The 23801-nt window shown below is 45.2% G+C and overlaps 1 protein-coding gene across 1 annotated transcript in view; it reads right to left on the reverse strand.

Moving 5' to 3' along the window:
- The window catches only part of LOC144691873 (cilia- and flagella-associated protein 47-like), a 647761-nt gene extending 639352 nt beyond the window's left edge, over positions 1-8409 (reverse strand). Inside the window, exons 1-2 of the mRNA XM_078560450.1 lie at positions 8396-8409; positions 8081-8306 (exon numbers count right to left, since the gene is read on the reverse strand). Coding sequence (XP_078416576.1) covers positions 8081-8306; positions 8396-8409 — 240 coding nt within the window. The remainder of the gene's footprint in view (positions 1-8080; positions 8307-8395) is intronic.
- Positions 8410-23801: the final 15392 nt, after the last annotated feature.

The raw sequence follows: 23801 nt of genomic DNA on the forward strand, positions 1-23801 counted from the left end.
GGAGGAACAGCACCTCATCTTCCGACTAGGCACTTTACAGCCTTCCGGGCTGAATATTGAATTCAACAACTTTAGATCTTAAACTCCCCCTCCCCCCATCCCCACCCCGTTTCTCCGCCCCCCCCTTTTTTTTCAATTTTTTTCAATAATTTATATAGATTCTTCTTTCCCCACCTATTTCCATTATTTTTAAATCTAAAACTAAAACCTTGTTAGTCTTTTCCACCCCACCCCCACTAGAGCTGTACTTTGAATGTCCTGTTTTCCATTCTTAATTAGCACTTTTCTTAGACAAATATCACCACCTTCAACACCTCTTTGATCCTTTTGTCTGTGACATCTTTTGATTATCTGCTCCTATCACGGCTTGCTTATCTCCACAATCACCACACCCTCAACTTCTCTCTTCCCCCCCGCCCCCCACCACCTTAAACCAGTTTATATTTCTCCTTTCTCCTAACTACGCTTCAGGAATATTATTAAAGCTACAGTCCTATGTTTATCAAAACTATAATTACTACAAGTGTCTAGACCACCACCTGTGAGTGACTGACATTAAATAACTGAAAATGTCTTTAAAAAAAGAGCCATTAACTAATTTAACCTGTCCATACTAATTAGTTTCTTAGTAAATTATTTGCACTATGTAAAAACTTTTAAAAGGTGCCTATTTGTCCCCTTGCATCTAAAAAACAGTTTAACATGAAGAGACTCCTCGAAGATCCACAAATTGGGCACTATTAGCAGATACTCAGCATGATAATTAACTCTATCTGGGAGCGTGGCCAGTTTTGTGGGCAGGGCAGTCTTCCAGCCCAATGTCTTTTAAGCCAGAGCAAAAATTGCAGAAACTCAATGTGCAGCAGACACAGCTTGCACTTGAAGTTCCTCAAACTTTTGCACTGGTTTAGGCAATTTCCGGTGAATTATACAGGGAAATCAGAGCAACCTAGCAGCAATTCTAGCCCATTAGTCAATCACCAAATGAAAATACAATTTAGAGATGTTTCTTTGAAAAATGAACGCCATTTTTTCAGTATTCATAATAGTTAATTAAACACGTAAGATCTGCAATTTTAATAAAATAAGCAAATCTAAATTATCCTGAATTTAAATACTTTAAGACTACAACATCAAACACATATACAGATTCACAGACCTTTAAATATAACAGCACAGTGTCCAGTTTTTGAGTGTTACAGGCATCTAAACCTCCAACATGGCAGGCAAGAAGCACAGATTCACTACAAGCCAGAAGCATACCGCCTGCCGTATTGGTATAGGCCTTACCTGTTTGAGGCCCTGTCTGCAATATTTGCTTGCCCTGAGGGGCAGCTAGCACCTGTGTCAGTGGCGCTCAAGAAAACAAATCTACCAAAGACTTAATAGGCAATCATCAGCGATCATCCCCACTTCTGACCTTATGATGGAAGGAGGCTTATTGATGAAGCAGCAGATGGTTGGGCCGAAGACACTACCCTGGGGAAATCCTGCAGCGATGTCCTGGAGCTGAGATGACTGACCTCCAATAACCACAACCATTTTCCTTTGTGCTAGGTATGACTTCAACCAGCGGGGAGTTTTCCCTCTGATTCCCATTGACTCCAGTTCTGCTAGGGCTCCCTGATGCCATACTCTATCAAATGCTGCATTGCTGTCAAGGGCAGTCACTCGCACCTCACCTCAGGAGTTCAGCTCTTGTGTCCATGTTTGAACCAAGGCTGTAATGAGGTCAGGAGCTGAGTGGCCCTGGCGGAACCCAAACTGGGCGTCAGTGAGCAAGTTATTGCTAAGCAAGTGCTGCTTGATAGCACTGTTGATGACTTCTTCCATTACTTTGCTGATGATGGAGAGTAGACCAATAGGGTGGTAAAAGGCCAGGTTGGATTTGTCCTGCATTTTGTGTACAGGACATACCTGGGCAATTTTCCATATAGCCAGGTAGATGCCAGTGTTGTAGCTGTACTGGAACAGCTTGGCTAAGGACGCGGCAATTTCTGGAGCACAAGTCTTCAGTAGTATTGCCGGAATTTTGTCAGGGCCCATTATATTAGCAACTGGTGCACCTGCAACCAGCTTAAAATTAGTTTTGCAATATATTACGCATGTTATACATGCACCTATCAAAGTGTCAGTTTTTTTTTAAATTCAATTGCACATTTTTTAAGCAATGGTGTTAGTGTCTGTCATATTGGAAGAGGTGCTGAACGGAAAAGTACCCATAATTGGACATAAAGGGGATGCAGCAAACGATCTTAGTGCCTCAGTGGATAAGCCTAAGGTGCACCTAAAATTGGGTTTCAGCCTCGTTATCAAACTGGTGAACTGCAGACAGCTAACAGGCATCTCAATAGATGATTGCATAATATTCAGCACCATTTGCAACTCCTCAGATACTGAAGCAGTCCATGTCCAATTGCAACAAGACCTGGACAATATCCAGGTTTGCGCTGACAAGTGGCAAAAAACATTTGTGCCACACAAATGCCAGGCAATGACCATCTCCAACAAGAGAGAATCCAACCATCGCCCCTTGACGTTCAATGGCATTACCATTCCTGAATCCCCCACTATTAACATCCTGGGGGTTGCCATTGACCAGAATTGAACTGGGCTAGCCAAAGAAATATTGTGGCTCCAAGAACAGGTCAGAGGCTAGGAATCCTGCAACGTGTAACTCACCTCCTCAATCCCCAAAGCCTGTCCACCATCTACAAGGCACAAGTCAGGAGTGTGATGGAATACTCCCCACTTGCCCGGATGGATGCAGCTCCCACAACACTCAAGAAGCTTGACACCGTCCAGGACAAAGAAGCCCGCTTGATTGGCACCACACCTACAAACGTTAACTCCCTCCACTAACGACACACAATAGCAGCAATGTGTACCATCTACAAGATGCACTGCAGCAATTCACCAAGGCTCCTTAGACAGCAACTTCCGAACCCACGACCACTACCATCTAGAAGGACTAGGGCAGCAGATAGATGGGAACACCACCACCTGGAAGTTCCCCTCCAAGTCACTCACCACCCTGACTTGGAAATATCTTACCATTCCTTCACTGTCGCTGGGTCAAAATCCTGGAATAGTGACATAATCCAGGAAGTGCCAGTGCTATGATCTAGGATGCCTCTATGTGTTTTTTTTGCTTGCCCTTCTGACAGAAAAGGATGTTTGTTATAAAGACATATGAACATATGAATTAGGAGCAGGAGTAGGCATTCAGCCTCTCAAGCCTGCTCCGACATTCAATAAGGTCATGGCTGATCTGTTTGTGGCCTCAACTCTATATTCCGCCTACCTTTGACTCCCTTGTTAATCAAGCATCTATCTATCTCTGTCTTAAAAATATTCAATGGCCCTGCCTCTACCACTTTCTGGGTAAGAGAGTTCCAAAGACTCACCACCCTCAGAGAAAAAAAATCTCATTTCTTTCTTAAAGAGAGGCCCCTTATTTTTAAACTGTCCCCTAGTTTTAATATATCCCACAAGGGGAAACATCCTCTCAGCATCAACCCTGTCAATTCCCTTCAGGATCTTATATGTTTCAATAAGGTCACCTCTTATTCTTCTAAAATCCAAACGATACAGGCCCAGCCTCTCCAACCTTTTCTCATAAGATAACTTCCTCCATCCGAGGTATCAGTTGAGTGAACCTTTTCTGAACTGCTTCTAACGCATTTATATCCTTTCTTAAATAAGATCAAAACTGTACGCAGTACTCCAGATGTCATCTCACCAATGCCCTGTTCAACTGTAAGGATGCTAAGCACACTTTTTCAACAGGAGGACACCATTTGCAATGGCTTTTCCCTCCCCATTTTTCACAGTGATTCTTCTCCAGACATCGGAGTCACAGCCAACCCTGGCATTGAAGTCTCCAAGAAGGATGATCTTGTCTTCTTTCGGGCTAGCAGTGAGGACTTCATCAAGGTCAGAATAGAACTCTTTCTTAACATCTTCATTGAGTCAAGGGTCAGGCATAAATGCTGATGGCGGTGGCATATTGATTACAACTGAGTTCTAGGTCAAGTGTCATCAGCCTTTCATTTATACAATTGGGGAGTTCTGGCAATGCAGTCAAGATCCTATTCTGGATGGCAAAACCAACTCCATGGACATGACAATCACTGTTAGTCTTTCCTTTCCAGTAGGAGGTGTATCCCCTGGTTGTTCCTTCAGCTGCCCCTCCCCAGGAAGGTGGGTCTCACTGAGGGCAGTGATGTCAATTTGGAGTCTTGATAGCTCATGTGATATGACTGTACTTCTTCTTTCTGGACGGTCATTGTTGAGATTATCCGTGCGTGTTCTAACATTTCAAGTTGCAAAATTTAATGTTTTCTTTCTTTGGCCACAAAGATGGTGATCCCGCAGAGTGTGGTTCCCTAGCTCGGAGAAAGTGGGACGGATTTTTTTAGGGCACGTTTTCTAGCAGAGGGTGTCCAGAAAAGGACTACCTCAGTCACAGATGCTGCTGCCCAAAGACAATCTGTCCCAATACAGGTATCCAACAACCTTCAGCATCTACATCTATGTGCAGATTCTTGACTAGGGACACCTAGGTTCACAGATCTGTTCTGTCGCCAATTCTCCATCACCACAGAACTTGACAAATGGACCCTGGTAGAAGCCTACACATGACTTTGTTTAACATGGGGACCTCAAGGTGCCATCATTGTCCACATGATCTTGATGGGTTGGTGGTCAGAATTTGGTGACGCATCGAAGAACGATGACCAGGACCACCTTGCCACTGCAGCCTTCTTCCACCTTCACAGCCACACAGTCTTCCTTCACCTGTTCCACCTTTGAGGACTTTTTGGCTGGCATTTTGTCTAGCACCTCCCCCCAACGTTGTTGCCATAGATGGCCCTGCCAGGTGCAAGGAGTTCCCAACGATATCGCTCAAGGGATCATTGGTGCATACAAGCTTCTCCACCACATCAAGGTGGTGATCAACACAATAAATCTATTATTAAGGGCATTGTAACAGGGCATTTGGAAAAAAATCACAAGGTGATTAGGCAGAGTCAGCACTGTTTAATAAAAGGACTGTTGTCTGACAAATCTATTAGAATTATTATTTATTGCTTAGTCACAGGATGTGGGCCTCACTGATAAGGCCAGCACTATTACCCATCCCTAATTGCCCTGAGAAGGTGGCAGTGGCCTTGTCAACTAAATAGCTTGCGAGGCCATTGCAGAGGGTTGTGGGTCTGGAGTCACATTTAGACCAGATCAAGCAAGGATAGCAGATTTCTTTCACTAAAGGACATTAGTGACATTAGTGGATCTTTAACAGCATGCATACCCTTACTAATGTTAGCTTTTTAATTCCAGGTTTTTATTTTAATTAATTGAATATAAATACCCCAGTGGTCGTGGTGGATTTGAACTCATAACTCTGGATCATTAGTCCAATCCTCTGGATTACTAGTCCAGTAACATTACCACTATGCTATTGTACTCCTTGATGGTGTTACTAACAAGGAGAACTGAAGGGGCTTGACAGGGTAGACAGGGAGAGGTTGTTTCCCATGATTGAGGAATCTAGAACACAAGGGCACAATCTCAGGACAGGGTGTCAATCATTTAGCAATGAGAAAAAATTTCTTCACTCAAAGGGTTGTGAATCTTTGGAATTCTCTGTGTGGGAGCGGGGAGAAGGCTGAGTCGACCTGAGCCCGAAAGAGCACAGAAATCTCCATGAGGTACAGTGTGACTCACTAGTGTGATTTTGAAAAATTTAAATAAAGAAAAAAAAATTTTAAGACATGTCCCCTCATGTGACAGTGTCACATGTTCTGGGACGTGTCCATACATTTTATTAAAAAATTTTATTAGTTTAAAAGCCTTCATGAAACCTCATCCCGCCCATGGATGAGGTTTCATGATAAAGGTGAAGGCCACCTGGGCTCTTCACCTGCCTGTCAACCTTAAGGTTGGACGGGGAGCTCTGTTAACTCCTTTAATTGATATTTAAATTGACCTAATAGGCCTTTGACGGTTTGGTGGCCGTGCAGCCAACTCTGGTGCACGCCTGCCGAACTGAAGATCTGAATAATGCGCAGTGACATCATTTTACGCGTAGGTGAGCAGGGCCCGCCTCCGCACACCGACCAGGAGTTTCAGGCCTAGGTATTCAAAGGGATTTGGTGTCTTTGAACACGTATCACAGAAAATTAACAATTGGGTATAACAAGCAATTCAGAAGGCAAATAATATGTTAGCCTTTATTGCAAGGGGATTGGAGTATATTAGTAAGAAGGTCTTGCTGCAAGTGTATAGGGTTTTAGTGGGACCACATTGGGAGCATTGTGTACAGTTTTGGTCTCCTTATCTCAGGGTGGATATACTTGCCTTTGAGGAAGTGGAACAAAGGTTCACTAAATTTATTTCTGGTATGAGAGGGATGTCCTATGAGGAGAGATTGAGTCCAGTGGGTCAATTCACTGAAGTTTAGAAGAATAAGAGGCGATCACAATGAAACATATAGGGGAGATTTTTCTCCCTGTTGTGCGGGCTGGGCAGGAGTGGGTGGGCGCGCAGCCGATCGCCGTGGGTGGGCTAATTAAGGCCCGCCCAGTGTGACGCGCACCCGGAAGCGCTCAGCGCTCCCTATGTGGGCTAGGGGAGGAGGGAGACTCGGGGTCTACCCTCTTTCGTGCATGCACGCGAAAGAGCACAGAAATCTCCCTGAGGCACAAAGCTGCCTCAAGGAGATTAATCTGATTGTGTAAACTTAAATAAAGAATTTTTTAAATTATTCAGACATGTTCCCTCATGTGACAGTATCACATGAGCTGGGACATGTCTATGAATTTTATTTAAAATTTTTATTAAAGTTATAAAGCCTTCATGAAACCTCATGCCACCATGGATGAGGTTCCATGAAAAATGCAAAGGCCACCCGGGCTCTTCGCCTGCCCGCCAAACTTAAGGTTGGACGGGCAGCCCTTGCAAATGCCTCAATTAGTTGATTAATGGCCTTAATAGACCTTTGACAGTATAGCAGGCGTGCAGCCGGCTCCGGTGCATGCCCGCCGAACTGAAGATCTGAATGACGCGCAGTGACTTCGGGACGCACACCTGACGTCACCGTGCGTCATTTTACGTGTCGGTATGCGGGACCCACCCCCACACGCCGACCAGAAGATTCAGGCCATAAAATTCTTAGAGGGTTTAACAGAGTAGATGCTGATAGGCTGTCTTCTCTGGTCGGACAATCTAGAACTAAGATAAGCATTTTAGAACTGAAACGAGGAGAAATTTCTTCACTCAGAATGTTACGATTCTTTAGAATTCTCGACCCAGAGTACTTCCGATGCTCAATCCAGTATATTCAAGACTGAGATCAATAGATTTTTGGGCACTAGGGGAGCCACGGATATGGGGATGCGTCAAGAAAGTGGAGTTGATAGGGAAATTGGGCCATGATCCTATTGAATAGCGGAGCATGCTCAAGGAGCTGTCTAGCCCACTCCTGCTCCTCATGTTCAGTATTCACATCCTGATATGTCATGACATAATTTCAGGATCATTTAAATATGAATAACATAATAACACTATGAATAATGCAAACACCAAAATGAGAGATAAAAAGAGAAAATGCTGGAATTAACTTAGCAGAACTGTGGAGAGAGAAACAGAGTTACCGTTTCAGCTCTGTGACCTTTCCTCAGAACCAGAATGAGAAAGCTGAGATCTAACAGTCTAACATCGGGTGAAGGAGGAGGAAAGACACTGCTGGAAGACAGCAAGTGTCACATGGCATCAATGAACCAGTACTACATAACCTTTCCCCAATTGCTGACCACTCTATGCCAGATCTACAACTTTGTACAATCTCCCTAAAGGTTTTTTGAAAAAAATTTGAGATTTTAAAATTTTATAACTGTAATATATCAATATAGTGTGTGATAACAATTATTTACCATTGGTATGATCAAACAAAGCACAAAATAATATATATCAATATTTCTGGAAAATATTCCAGACTTGATAATAATCTGTTTAAGAAGCAGACACTATTCATATAATAAAATATTACTGCAATAACATTTTCTAGGGCTATTACCACTTCAGATCCAACAGCATTGTTTTCCATCACAGTCACCCAGTTAATTGCTTCAGGGCTGTTGTTGTACAAAATAACTTGATGCTGCTTTGAGCTTCCGTAATAGGTACCACCAAACTGAATACATTCAAGCTTCTGGCCAGAAAAATCAAGAAGTTCCAGAAATGGCTCAACTATATTTGCTTTAATTTTCAGAGTAGCGTCTTCAGCATCTTCCAACTTCACCCTGGCAGGAGAGAGAACAAATGGAAAGGAAGAACAGTACAGTTAGAGTGAAAAATTCATCTTTTTTTAATGGCCAACACTCCCTCCTACACTTCCCCTGACATCCAACGCCCCCCTCCAAAAACAGAAATGTCAGGTGAAATAATTTGGCCTGCTGGAGCTACTACAAAAATCTGTGACTGGCCAGCAATTCAAAAATGTTCAAGCTTTCAAGTTTAGAATTTTGTTCTAAAATATTGCACTGCTTATAAATTAATGTCTGCATAATTTGCTCAGACATTAAGTGACATTTTCTCAATTGCTTTGTGGCTAGTCATAAAACCACCTCCTATTTGAAGCCAAATTTTAATTACTAGTCTCAGTATTATTGTTGATGCTGTTAGTGAAGTAATTCACCATGCTACTAAAAATGTATCTTATTTATCAGTGCAAATGTGAAGGTATGCACCACCAGGTGAAAATGTAATCCAAAATTTGGATAACATTTTCAAATCACTGTGCTGTAAAGAACTGAAAGAAGTAGCAAGGAGTTTTTGAACTTTTGGGCTGATTTTAACCCTGTTTGCTCAGCAGAAATGGTTGATAAAGTAGCTAAGATCAACTGTAGAGCTCTTCCTCCAATGTCTCACACTGCACATTCTCCTCTGAGTAGACAAGAGAAGTGCCAGAAACCTGGTGGGTCATTGTTTAAATATGCAACTGGAGCTCTGATGGCATCTTTGGGGCAAGACTGCTATTTTAATATTTTGGTCCCTGATAACGACCTCCTACCATTCAACTTTGTGCTCCTCACTGTGGGCCAGCTGCTGCTTCCTACTAATTTCAGGCAGGGGGCTATAGAAATGTAGCCTAGGGGGTAAAATCTCCTGGCCTTCATAAGACCATAAGACATAGGAGCAGAAGTAGGCCATTCGGCCCATCGAATCTGCTTAGCCATTCAATGAGATCATGGCTGATTATGGCTGGAGGGGAAGACAAAGTGTATGGCCAGGATTTTACGGTTATCAGGCGGGCTCAGTGGGAGCGAGCAGGAGCGGCTGCAAACCGGACTACTACCCGCAATGGGGCTGCGACCGCCATCTCGCATTGGCTGGCCAATTAATGGTCAGTGCTACCTGTGTGGGGGCGGGGGGGGGGGTGGGGGGGTAGCAGGGCGAGCATGGAAACTCATGCATGCCCCTGGGTATGCGCAGTAAAATCTCCCTGAGGCACAGAACTGCCTCAGGGATCTGAAGCTTTTTGAACATAAAAGGTAAAGAATTTAAAAATGTTGATAACATGTCCCCTCATGTGACTCTGTCAATGAGCAGGGACATGTTACAAATTAGTTTGAAAAAATTATTTATATTTTTTAAATCACTGAACAAAAAAATCCAAAGGCCACTTGACCTTTTCACCTGCTCCCCAGCCGTAAGGTTGGACGGGCAGCGAAAAATTTCATTTAATTAGAACTTCGATGGCCTTAATAGGCCTGTTAATTGTCAGTGGGCGTGCTGCCGACTCCCGCAAATGTCCGCCAACCCAAATATGTGCGAGTGCACGATGACGTCAGGATGCTCGCCTGACATCATTGCGCGTCATTTTACGCTCATTCGGGTCGGGCACGTGCCTGCCCGATGAGCGTGATATTCTGCCCTATGTATCTGTGTTTGGTGAGTGTGTGCAAGTGTTTGTGTGTGAGGAAATAAGTGTGTTTGTGCATGTGTGTGTGTTGGGTGTGCATGTGAGTGAGCGTGTGTGGGAATATTTGTGTTAGTGTGTTTGTGTGAGATAGAGTGTGTGTGATTGTGTGTCATGCTGCTGAGGTAAGGACAGTTTGCTGACCCATCTCAGCCCTTACCACCAGATTCCTGTCCAGAGTCAAATCAGGGCGGCAGTGCTCAGCCAAAATAAAATATGTATATGGGATATATTTACCCCCCGTATTTTGAGAACACAGCTCTAAATTGTAAATAAGGATGGCATTTTCCACTCCCGCCAGCAGCAGGAGCATGACGGGTGGGGACACTGTATTTGATGTGAATGGAAAAGTCAGTTTCCCGCTGGCAGAAAATTAGTTTGAAATTTTGTTCTCCCGACTTTGAAGGTGGGTTAAAGGCGGGTCAAGTTTCCTGCTGAGCTACATCAGGAACAATTTGTGTATTCGTTTACATCTCATGAATGTTCATTAAAAGACCAACTCACCAGAATTACATCCCCCTCCAAATTAATTGCCCCGGCAGCAGATAATTAAAATGCCTTCTCCCAACTGTATATAAGTGAGACACACCTGGCAAGTTTCACTTCACCCATGACTTGGAGGCCTGTAAACGCTGCTTTCGCCTTCCTTTAACACTGTAACTGCTAAATATCGGGTGTTTGTAGCACAAGCTGTGTCAAGGCTGGGCACGGGAGGCACAACCAGAGGCAGGACTGGGGGTGGGTTGGGCAGGGTGAAAGACGAAGAGAAGATGAGAAGGAGGCAGGGCTGGGGGAGGGGAAGACGAGAAGGGAGGTGTGAGATGGAGACAGGACGGTGGGGGAGCACGAGAGGGGAGGGGTGAAACGGAGACAGTCCAGGGGCACGGTGTGGGGGGCAGGGGGGGCACATGAGAGGGGAGGGCGAAACGGAGACAGAATGATGGGGGGGTGCTCAAGGAACAGAGTGGAAGAGTGAAAGACTGTCTGGGGCAAGGGTTAAATGACTGTCCAGGGAAGGATAAAAGACTGTCTGGGGCAAAAGTTAAAAGACTGTTCAGGGAAGGTTCAGAGACTGTTCAGGGGCTGAGGCCACACTGTTGGGGGCATATTTCAGAGACTGTCCTGGGGCTGTACGGGCCATGTTAGAGAGCTCTGCAGGGCATGCATGTCTTGGTTGGGGGAAGGCCTCACTGAGCAGTGACAGTCATGCACAGAATGGTGTGCAGAGCGCAATCAGTAAACTAACGCATTTGGTCCTGGAGGTTCGAATCATGGCATTGGGAGACAGGAGACACTGTAACATTCAGGGGAGGCATCTGGATCCTCTAAGTCAGTAGCTGAAAAGTCACGGAGGGATATTGGATGATTTCATGGAGTTGGGAGGAGGGTCCCAAAAAGGAAGTGTGCATGTGACCTCGAGAAAGGAAGGGGTCAAATCAACAAAGGACATGGGGACATCAGCATTGAAAGGTTCAAGGGAGAGGACAGTAGTGTCCACATGGACAATGATGGGGTCATTTGTAACAGGGGGAGGCTGGATAGTTACAGGATGAATGGGAATTAGGAGTCAGTGAGTATGGAGGAGAATAGGTGGAACTTGATTTGGTGATTGGGGGAAGTTGGAAGCTGGCCCTATTTACAAAAGTGATGAGCACCATGTTCAGAACCACTGATGAATGACACAGTTTGAAACAAGCTTGGAAAAAATGATATGGGAGGGGTCTCAGGTCGTGGGAGGAGTTCAGCACAACAATTTTAGGCCAAATGAAGGGCTGCCCTGTTAACTTCTTGCTCAAACCATGGAGAACATGGCTCAGCTGAGTGCTGGACCTGAGGGTCTAATGCACAATGAGTGAGCTTGGCTCCTTTTCTAATGGTGCGCATTCAGGTGAGAATCCATTAAGTTTTGGTGCTGTGGTGCAGCTGGTCTTAATGGGCACCTGATCCTCGCAAAGATATGTGAAAAGGGAAGGAGGATCAAACAATCAAGGGCCACAGCTGCTGCATAGAGGCTAAATGGACCCTACAAGTCTCAATGTTAATAGTGTACTGGTCATGGCCCACAAGTCTCAATGTTAATAGTGTACTGGTCATGGCCCACAAGGCATCATGCTTACAGTCACGACATAAGTACAAGGATTGGGTATCGATAGTTATTGTCTAGGCTACTGAAGGAGCACTGACAATAGCCTGAATGAGGGTTATAAACCTGGGTCTATTGAGCCAAACGAAGACGCTCGTTGTGAATGTGCAGTCATGTCTGAGGAGGATGGTCAGCCACCTTTCGACCTCCAAGGTGTAATCAGCCTACAAGGGATGGCCTGGGGATGCCATGTACAGACTGAGGGTAGGTCAATAGCTTCAGACTGGATTCCTCTCTTGGAGATGGAGGGAAACTATTCAAGAGGAGCTCCCATTGATTGCTCAATGGTATCTGTTCAAAGATACAAGGAGGAATGGAGAATGTAGGCTGCCACGTTGTTGGCTCTGATGTTGATAGCTCTGATTAGAATCAGAAAAAGGCCCGTCACCGATTGGCACAGCTCTGGGAAGGCCTGTGCCCTGAGGAGCAAGAGCCAGTGGGGCCCCAGGAAGTCCCAAATGCTCCCCAAGAGGGGAAAAATGCACAAAGATGTTTGGCGCGACCATGGGTCTATGGAAGACACAGCTCATACATGGAGATGGACGCGGCAGATGTCAGCCTCATAGCTACAAGATTCCAGGAGACATAAGGTGAGGACTAATTTTCACATCAAACTTCTCTCAGCCTTCAATGCAAGGGATGCAATAACACTTTCATTCTCAGCGTGACCATCTCAGGAAAGGTCAGAAATCTCACAATGGACACAGAAGTAGCATTAGTCACTATCGGACCCAATGATGGGGTCATCCTTGGAAAGCATAGTAGCCTTGGCAACATGTGGTCACTATGGAATATGGTTAGCACTCCTTTAGCACATGCCCTTAAGCAACTCAACATAGTACAGTCCTTTCAGCCATGTTTTCAACAGGTCAATGGGCATGACACCTTTCAAATGGTTGAAAAACCAATTCACACATGGATGCACTTATGTCTGTATGACACCAGCTTAGTAAGGCAGCTCGAACTCAAAAGACATTCTTCAATGGTTTGCGCTTGGATGTCTCATGAGGGAGCAGTGTCCGGAGAGCTCCATTTCTCCCATCGCCAGCTCTCATCAACACATAATGCAAAGGCCATCATCCTGCTGATCCACCAATAGCACTTTGCACACCAGGACACAGTGACCTGAAACTCCATTATGCACCCAAAGCTGTGAGGTTTGTTAGCATTGTCCTCACAGACAGTGACTCACCAAGACAATGGTTTGATTAGTTACAAACACTCAGGACCGTGCAATCATCAGAAGCCTGACAAGTTTATGTCCTGGATGACCTTTGCATTAGGGAGAAATGTAGCCCAGTCCATATTGACACAGCAATGACAACTCATTGCCTTCATAAACCCTGGTGAGGACTTAGGAAATGTGCAAAAGCATTGCTTTCAGAACATGACAGTCCTTGACATGGTCAAGTTCACAAAGGCCAATCATTTCTATATACCCTAAGTCAATGAGTGCATTGTCATGCAATGACTTCCATATTGAGTTGTGTGCTATGCCTTTATATAAGGAGCAAGTAAAGCACTGGGAAGCAGCCATCCAGGAGCACTGTAAGATCCTCACATATAAGGAGACAGCTTCATCAAGATGAGCACAAACCTCTGACATCACACACTCATTCCCCTTTTGCAAACATTTATAATTTGCCCGATTGATCCTTACTTCTCTAGTTCAGGTCACGCATGGTGAGAGTGCAAACTAAGCATGGAATGATGTTCGGCCTTAAACACAGGGGTGAGAACAAGCTGCAGCGAGGCATAGAAGCCTATGGTGTTTGATACTACTTTTTCCAAATACTCATAAACATCATTGCAAAGTACACATTGGAGAAACGGTTGTAACATTAGTTGCAACAAGTAAATGTGCCACCCACAGACTGCAGAGCAAGAGTAGCAGGATACTCACTAACCTCGATGAGCAATTCTCCTGCTTCCACATACTGATGAAGAGTCATACGGACTCAAAACGTCAACTGTATTCCTCTCCGCAGATGCTGTCAGACTTGCTGAGTTTTTCCAGGTATTTTTGTTTTTGTTCCAGATAATGTCTGCCTGAGATTTAAGGCTGACAGCTGTATTGGCCAGTCATCATTATCACATGTGATGTGCCTTTGCTGATGTTGCAGATGTGGAAATAAAAGCTACTCACTGTGGTGAGATTATGTGAGAATTAATGCAACTGAAGAGCCAAATGAAGGTTCACTGGGGAGAGGTACATGTTTGACCCTTGAATGAACATGGGAGATTGAATCACATTGAATATCCATTGAATCCATGAGACTTGGAGAAGGATTAAAACAAAATAGATGTAGAGAAGTGAAAAATGTATACAATGAGTGAACACCCATGCCACCAGTGTGCATTCAAAACTTCTTCATTTTTCTTACCCGACCACTACATCTAGGTAACATCCACAACAGTGGTGGAAGGAGCTGCTGATTGCTATGCCCTGCTGTCTGAGACGACTTCGGCAGGCATCCTCTGGTGGCCCAAGGCCGTGAGGGCCCTGGCCTGCTAAGGGTCTCCTGCTCTGAGGCAGGTGGACCCCCCTTGGCCTGACCTGCTGGAGTTGATGGGGTCACTGCAGAAGGGACTTGGAGTGCAGGGCACCCTTGGAGTGTCCTGGGTGGATGCCTCTGGGGTGCCTGGCTGCTGCTCCTCCTCCTTCCTTTGGGTACCAATAGCCCCTCCCTGCCTCCTTGAGGAGAAGGGGCACCTGGAAGGAGGACAATATGTCCCATCCTCCTCTAGCCTAGCCACTGCTGGAACATACCCATGGCTAGGGCGATGGTGTGCAGGTCCGATCGCAAATCCAGCAGAAACTGCGAGACCTGTGTCTCCAAGGCGGCTGCCAAACTTCCCACGGGGACTTCAAAGCACTCACACACCGGAGCCATGACATCACACAAAACATGGATGGACTCTTCCACCTTCATTCCAGTCTGGTGATAGCCTCTGACAGCTCTGCCTGATGTCCCCCTGCCTGTCTCTGCATTTCCAACATTTCTCTTAGGGCCGATTCCAGAGGTTAATCGTCGGACTCAGTCTCAGTAGAGACCTGGTCCCCAGCAGTCCTCCGAGTGTCAGGGACCTCGGCTGTCACCTCCTCCACCTGCTGTGGACCCATGTCTGTGAGGTGATCACCAGGTTGTGAACCCAAGCATACTCTAGAACTAGATCCCACCGAGGTGTGTGTATCTGCGGGGGTGGAGGGTGCAGGTGAACGCAGTGAAGGATCTTCATCTGAGGGCAGGTCTACTTCCTCCTCAGAGATGGTCTGGGTCTGGGGGCTGGGGCTGATTCTTCTTGGCGAGGTTGTCCTGCCCCTTTTCTTGCTGGTACCTGGAATAGGGAGAAGAGAGAATTAGTGTAAAAGCTAAAAGCAAAATACTGCGGGCACTGGAAATCTGAAACAAAAACAAAAATTGCTGGAAATACTCAGCAGGTCTGACAGCATCCGTGGAGAGGAAGACAGAGTTAACGTTTCAAGTCCGTATGACTCTTCATCAGAACTAAAGAGAAATAGAAATGTGGTGAAATATAAGCAGTCTAAGGGGGGTTGGACAGGTAGAGCTGGAAAGAGGGCCAGTAATAGGTGGAGGCAGAGGAGAGATTGCCAAAGATGTCATAAACAAAAGGTTAAAGGGGTGTTGACGGTGGTGATATTAGCTAAAGGATGTGCTAATGGGGACATTAAGGGTGGAAAGCAGGATGAGCAAGTGGCAGATGGTCCTAGTGGGGGTGGGGTGGGGGGGGATCGAAACAGTCTAAAAGGTGGAGATAAACCGAAGGATGGAAATGAATTTTTAAAATAATAATAGAAATAGGTGGGAAAAGAAAAATATGTATAAAAAAATATATAATAATTATTAGAAAAAAGGGGATAAAAAAAGGGGTGAGGTTGGAGGAGAGAGTTCATGATCTGAAGTTGTTGAACTCAATGTTAAGTCCAGAAGGCTGTAAAGTGCCTAACTGGAAGATGAGGTGTTGTTCCTCCAGTTTGCGGTGAGCTTCACTGGAACATTGCAGCAGGCCAAGGACGGACATGTGGGCATGAGAGCAGGGTGGAATGTTGAAATGGCAGGCGACAGGAAGGTCTGGGTCATGCTTGCGGACAGACTGAAGGTGTTCCGCAAAGCGGTCACCCAGTCTGCGTTTGGTCACTCCAATGTAGAGGAGACCGCATTGGGAGCAGCAAATGCAGTAGACTAAATTGAGGGAAGTGCAAGAGAAATGCTGCTTCACTTGAAAGGAATGTTTGGGCCCTTGAACGGTGAGAAGGGGGTAAGTAAAGGGGCAGGTGTTGCACCTTCTGCGGCTGCATGGGAAGGTGCCGTGGGAGGGGGTTGAGATATAGGGGGCGATGGAGGAGCGGACCAGGGTGTCCCGGAGGGAATGGTCCCTATGGAATGCCGATAGGGGGGGTGAAGGGAAGATGTGTTTGGTGGTGGCATCATGCTGGAGTTGGCGGAAATGGCGGAGGATGATCCTTTGAATGTGGAGGCTGGTGGTGTGATAAGTGAGGACAAGGGAGACCCTATCATGGTTCTGGGAGGGAGAGGAAGGTGTGAGGGCGGATGTGCGGGAGATGGGTCGGACACAGTTGAGTGCCCTGTCAACCACCGTGGGTGGAAAACCTCGGTTAAGGAAGAAGGAAGACACGTCAGAAGAGTTGTTTTGGAAAATGGCATCATCGGAACAGGTGCGACGGAGGTGAAGGAACTGAGAGAATGGGATGGAGTCCTTACAGGAAGCAGGGTGTGAGGAGCTGTCGTCAAGGTAGTTGTGGGAGTCGGTGGGCTTGTATTGAATATTGGTGGATAGTCTAACACCAGAAATTGAGACAGAGAGGTCAAGGAAGGGAAGGGAAGTGGCAGTGATGGACCATGTGAAAGTGATGGAGGGGTGGAGATTGGAAGCAAAATTAATAAATTTCTCCATGTCCAGACGAGAGCATGAAGAGGCAACAAAGCAGTCATCGATGTACCGGAGAAAGAGTTGTGGGAGGGGGCCGGAGTAGGACTAGAACAAGGAATGTTCCACATATCCATAAAGAGACAGGCATAACTGGGGCCCATGCGGGTACCCATGGCCACACCTTTTATTTAGAGGAAGTGAGACGAGTTTAAGGAGAAATTGTTCAGTGAGAGAACAAGTTCAGCCAGAAAGAGGAGAGTGGTGGTGGATGGGGATTGTTCTGGCCTCTGTTCAAGGAAGAAGCGGAGCGCCCTCAGACCATGGAGGTGTAGAGGGATTGGACGTCCATGGTGAAGAGGAGGCGGTTGGGGCCAGGGAACTGGAAATTGTTGATATGATGTAGGGCATCAGAGGAATCGCGGATGTAGGTGGGAAGAGACTGGAAAAGGGAAGAGAGAATGGAGTCAAGATAGCAAGAAATGAGTTCCGTGGGGCAGGAACAGGTTAACACGATCGGTCTACTGCGACAGTCCTGTTTGTGGATTTTGGGTAGGAGGTAGAAGCGGGCCGTCCAAGGTTGGGAGACTATGAAGTTGGAAGCTGTGGAGGGAAGATCTCCAGAGGAGATGAGGCCAGTGACAGTCCTGGAAACAATGGCTTGATGTTCAGTGGTGGGGTCATGGTCCCGGGGAGATAGGAGGAATTATCTGTGAGTTGGCACTCAGTCTCTGAGAGATAGAGGTCTTCAATGATTGACTAGCAGGCTCTTACATTAAAGATCACTCACAGTCATTGTCTGCATGATGTCAATGTATTCTGGATGCACCCTCACTGGCTTGTTGGCTGATTTTGTCTTCTGCACAGGAACAATCCCTATCTTCACCAGCCAGCTCTTCAGCCTGTTCCTCGAGCAGTGAGAGGCTCCTCAACTCCTGGGCTCCACCTTTGGTCTTGGCTCTCTCCATTTTGTTATGGGGGATCTTGTCCTGCATAAAGACAGATGGGTTGACTGTGAGTACATGGATGAAAGAGCAGTTCAGAAGCATGCCTGCCTGGTGTGTCTGCTGAGCTCTCCCCAGTAAGGGATTAAGACACCATTTGTGCAGAAACTTCCACAAAATGGTGAGCTTAAAGTGGCTGGCAGGCATTCTGTGCTGATGTTCCATCTGCTGGTAGTGTGTGACAATCCTGTGGGCTCTAACCCTTAGATTGCCAGGTGTGCTTATGATAGTGAGAGTTTGGAGTGAGTAGAAATTTCACTTACCCTGGCAGAGCAGGACAGATCATTCATCCTTTTGTGACACTGCAGGGCAGCCCTTTTTCGCTTGCCATAGGCACTAACCTCCCCAGCAACCTCCTTCCAGGCCAGCATGGTCAGGTGGGAGGGCCTCCTGCTCCCACCCCAAAGAAAGAGGGTCTCCTGCCTTTCCTGGATGGCCTGGAGAATCCCCAGGGAGCCTTTGCTGAACTGTGGCACAGACAGTTTGGTTCTCTTCAGTGCCATTGATTTCATGTGCAACCCCAACCTAGCCTGCAGTGAATATGTCAGGGGGGGGCAGTTAAATATGGAGCCAGGACCTTCAACCCCATAAGGTAATGGCAGAATGGGCGAATCCCTGCCTGCCCCGCCATAAGATTCGTCATGCTCCTCGCAGATGCATAATTAATGAGTTGAAATGCAGAAGATTGTGCATATTCAATCGTCCCACCACCCAGTGGGAATCATGCCGACTTTCCTGCCCACCACTGGACTTAGTACCCAGAATGGAAAATTTTGCCCTAAGGTTTCCTTAATCACGCATTGGACAAATTTGCAAGCACCCATTCCTGAGTGCCTGACTGCCCTTTGCAATGTACTTACACGTGGCTAGCACAATGGCCCACAGGAAATGGATGTTTTCGGGCACTCGAATTGCGGAGGTTGTTGGGGATTGGGTAGCTCAGAAAGGCACCAGAGGCAGAGGAGAGAGGCATGGAAGGGAACAATTGGTGGCTGAGGTGGAGAAGTAAGATCAGGGGTCAGGATCAGGCCTGAAGATCAGAAATCTCGGGATCAGAAGTAGCCATGATCTGGATGGTAATTGTGTAAATACTTACCTTGATTTTTAAGGTTGGTTTTTCCTGACCATTGGCGCCGGCTACCTCAGGGCAGATCATTTTTCTGAGGGGTCCTGAATGAAGCATTTGGCTCCTTATTTGCATGTACTAAAAATAGTGTTACACAAATTTTGATGTACATTTTAAATTAATTGTGCCTTTAGAAGCTAGTGACATAAGAATGTTCTTTTTCCGATCTTTTTCTATTCTGCAAATAAGTCCATTCGAAATAATGCATTAGAGAGATGTTCAGAAGAATTATAATTCATAGCTCAAGAACAAATGTTTAAATGCACATCACCAACTTCAATTATATAGACTTACAGAAGTGTTGTATCAAGGACCATAGGGCGGACTGTACACAATTCAATTTTGACTAATTGCTGTGTGTCAGCCAAAACAATGTCACTCTTGGGTGTAATGACCACAAAAGGCAGATTGCCTTTATCCACAATAAGAAACTGGCCTACAGGAGAAAAGAAAAATGTGTGAGTTTCTCGTAACTTTCTGCATCAAATTCATAGAATAGTTTAATTATCTGTTCCAGGAAATGCTGCTAATTTTCAAAGTGGAATTTAATCATGTTTTGAAAAGGGGAAGTTGAGGGCTCAAAGAAGGATTAGGATTTATTATTTCTGGAGAAACTGATGTGAAAAGCTAAGGCCTGTGATCGAGGATACCATCATGTTTGAAAACAGTAAGAAAAAAATAAGGAATAATTCAATGATGCTAAGCTTGGGTTTCAAAAATCTGAAAGTAGGAGGAGGAAAGCACAACTGAAGAGGTAGTGAGTTTAACAGTTTTAAGATATTGAGAAAGAATCAGAGTCAGAGCCTGTGATGCATTTTAATTTCAACACAATTGAAATGTAGGGAGGGAAAAGAACATGTGAGATGGCATTTTTGGAGGTTGTAAGAAGAGGAAATGCAAAGGAACACGGACCATAGTGGTAACAATAAAATACTGTGAAGAAAGACAAAAGATTTCCACAGAGAAATTCGTTGATTTAAGCATCAACTATTAGATCCCATATTTTATTTTATATATCTTGTCCAGGAGTATAAGAGAGGTGATAGGAAAATTTTGCCACAAATGAGAACACTAAGTAAGTCTTGGATAAACTTGAGCTTTCTAGAGAAATAATGAGCTGGGAGGTGAACAGAACTTTTTGAATGAAATGGAAGACTGAGATTTTTGGGAACTGCTTTAGCAATGAAGATGTGCGAATTCTATTAAGATGAAAGAGGGTAGTGAGGTCAAGAATGCCAATAGATGAACATAAGAACATTAAGGGCACTTATTCATCAAGTCCTCTTCTACTACCCGGGCACTTATTCATCAAGTCCTCTTCTACTACCCTAATGATCCCAGCATAACTTCCAACTGTACTTGATCTACTTAAGTCTACTGATAATTCAAGGTTATATTTGTGCTTTAAAAAATCTAACAATTTGACATTAGCAATAAAATTAACACAGCAAAGTAGGAAAATAAATCTGAATTATCAGCTAATTTAAATATGAAAATTTAAGTTAAGAGTGGTCTAGAATGTTCTAGAATCTCCTAGCGTGCCTGGAGGACTATTCCAAACATTTATCACCTTTTGAATGAAATAGTTCTTTGTAAATCATGTTTGAAATTTACAATGTACTAAATTAAATTAATGTTATCTTGACCCTGTTAGCCTTTGGTTAAAGTCTGTCCTCAGAAATTTATGTAGAACTATACAGGGAAGATAATTTTAAAGTATACCTGAACCTATATTCGAGAGTGTCATTAAGTTATACAAAGGGAGTGCACAATTTTGAAGTATCAGCCAGTTTCCAAATCTTCATCAAGAATTTTCAATTCAATGCTTGTTGTTAGGGGTCATTCCTTTACATCCCAATCCCATAAGTGCAATGCAGAGTCCAGATGACTGGTACATGGCCAGATCACGCTCCTCCCACTTATGCTCTTGTGATACTCCCCTTCTGCTCCAGAATCAGCAAATATAGGGCCGAATCTTCCAAGGAGTGGCAATCATTGTTGAATTGCCACTCCGCTCCTTTTTTTTTTACACTAAGTTGGCGCTTCTGGACTTCCAAACCGGACCCCTTCTTAAATGTACCTGTTCTGGGAGTCCTCCTTTGTAGTGCAGGAGCATCGGGGAAACCCACCACCACCACCACCACCACCACCACAACACCCACCCCCCCACCCCCAACCTTTTTGCGATACTAGCTGTCGCAGTTTGGTAGGCCTTCAATCACTGACACGCTGAAAAGCTTTGGGACATTTAAACAGCTTTTCAGTGTGAATAGTGAATGAGTGTGAGTGAGGTAAGCGGGTAAGTGGACATGGTGGCAGCGTGGAAAACGGCAGGGCGGTGAGATCAGTTCAGTTTGGGTTGGGGGGAGTTGGAGGGTCGGGGGGCAACTCGGAGGGTTGGGGATATCGGAGGGTCGAAGGAAGAGTCGGAGGGTCAGGGGGAGAGTAGGAGGGTTGGGGTTGGTCAGATGGTTGAGGGAGTCAGAGGGTCGTGGGGGACTCGGAGGTTCAGAGGTGGGAGTCAGCAGGAGAGAGGAAGTTGGAGGGTCAGGGGAGAAGTCAGAGGATTAGAGTGGGAGCTTGAGGGTCAGGGGATGTCAGAGGATTGGGGGGGTTGACACAGAGGGTTGGGGGAGGTCTGGTGGGGTGGGGGGGACTCGGACGGTCAGGCAGAGTTGTAGGGTCTGGGGCTGGGGTGGGGGAGGGGCCACTTGAATAGTTACCCAGGAGTTAAACATGGTTTGTTTTCTGTCTAATATTTCCTGGATAACTATCCAGGTAATGGAGTCAGAACTCTCCAAAGTCTCCGACTCTAACTCAAGAGTTGGAGACTTTTTCGGAGGGTTCCAGAAGCAGGGTAAATGCCCATCGGCAGTTGAAATTTTCCGGGCAATTCCCACAGGGTCCTTGCATTAGGACTTCAGAGGGATCCTGTAGTGCATTCTCTGGGGTACATCCAGTCTCCAACCCTCCGGAGACCAGGAGATCTGGGCTACAGTGATTTTCCCAGCAATATTGCCCATAGTTGGAATCGGTGCAAGATGCCTATGGCATGAGTAGAAATAGCATCAACTTTTCCATGAGTTCTTGGGGGTTTGAGGGCATTTGTACTTTCATTTTATGTATGCCATTTAAAGAAGAAGAAGCAGGCTGGCCATATGGGAAATCAGGAGATTTCCTGACTGGCCCTACAAACGATGAAGTTCTATATTATCAGCATCCCCCTTTTTCCACGATGATGGGTACTTAAATAACCTTAATTGAACTGGCCCCCTAAGAGAGCAAGCATATTGTAGCAATTAGACTCCAGAGTCTCCTCTTGGGTTATTGCATCAGAATAAAGAATGCTCCAAAATTAACTGCAGAAGCAGCCTTAAACAGCAACCAAACGTTAATGGACATAACACATGAAAAGCCCGAAGAATTCGGGGGAGTCAGTCCGCTGCTATCAAGCAAATCGCCAATTATATTGTTCAATTTCTAACTGTAGCTCATTAATTTCCTGCTTAGTATGTACATTTCTATCAGCTCACAAACTGTGAGAGACAGACCGAACAGCATTTCCCTGTGTCAACAGCACTGTTTGCTCAGAGTGCTGGCTTAGGTAGTGCAAATAAATGTGCATAAATCATCCTGATTATATTATAAATTTGTGCCCAGATCATGGGTTTAAAATGTGCCAAACATAGGCAAGGATTTATCAGTTAATTGGCATCAAGGTCTCTTTTTGTAACACTACGGTAGCATAAAGAATTTTAAGGTATTTGAGTACACGTGAATCAGTAATAGGACTTTACTCAAATATTGCAGGACTCAAATGATGCAACTGCCACTTGTGGAGGGCCGCAATAGGGTTAAATAAGTCAGATGACAAGCTACCCAGGCTTTGTATGACTGCATCAATTTAGTTTTATCCAACATGTAAACCCCATCAGTCTTATTAAGTAACAACAGTCAGTTGAAGGCAAAAACATTATTCAAGTATAAATGCTTGGTATCTGTAAACAAAATTCAAAAAGACAATTGGAATTCATATGTTCTACATAAGCATTCTAATTTTTTTGAGAGAAACAATTGAGATGGACCTTTCAAATTCAAAGAAATCAAAGAAGGTTAAGCTCCGTGGAAAACGTACAAGCATCCATATTGGACAAACTCACAATTTCACAGCTGCCCTTTAAAGAAAGGCCATTTGTTCCATTACAGATTTGCCTGTCAATCTTTGATCTCAATTTACCTGGGCCAGATCCCATTGAAACTGGCCCTCCTCCAATAACTATTTTTACTTTGGATTGCTCTGTGTTCTTTTCTGTAGCTAACTTAAACCTTATGCTGCTATGATCAGTCTCCTAAATGTTCTACTACCGACACTTAATATCTAAGACATCACCCTCGACCATGTCCGCCACCTCAAGCATGATGCCACCACCAAACATCTGCCCCTCCTCTACTCTTTTACATTCCAAAGGGACCACTGCCTCTCCACCACATTGGTCCATTCCTCAGTCACCCCCAACCCTTCCCCTACCCTACCCTTTCCTATGGCACCTGTCCATGCAAGAGCAGGATACACCTACCCTATTATCTCTTCCCTTCTCACCATCCAAGGCCCCAAGCACTCCTTCCAGGTGA

Source organism: Cetorhinus maximus, chromosome 16 (genome assembly GCF_964194155.1).
Source record: "Cetorhinus maximus chromosome 16, sCetMax3.hap1.1, whole genome shotgun sequence".
Taxonomy (NCBI): Eukaryota; Metazoa; Chordata; class Chondrichthyes; order Lamniformes; family Cetorhinidae; genus Cetorhinus; species Cetorhinus maximus.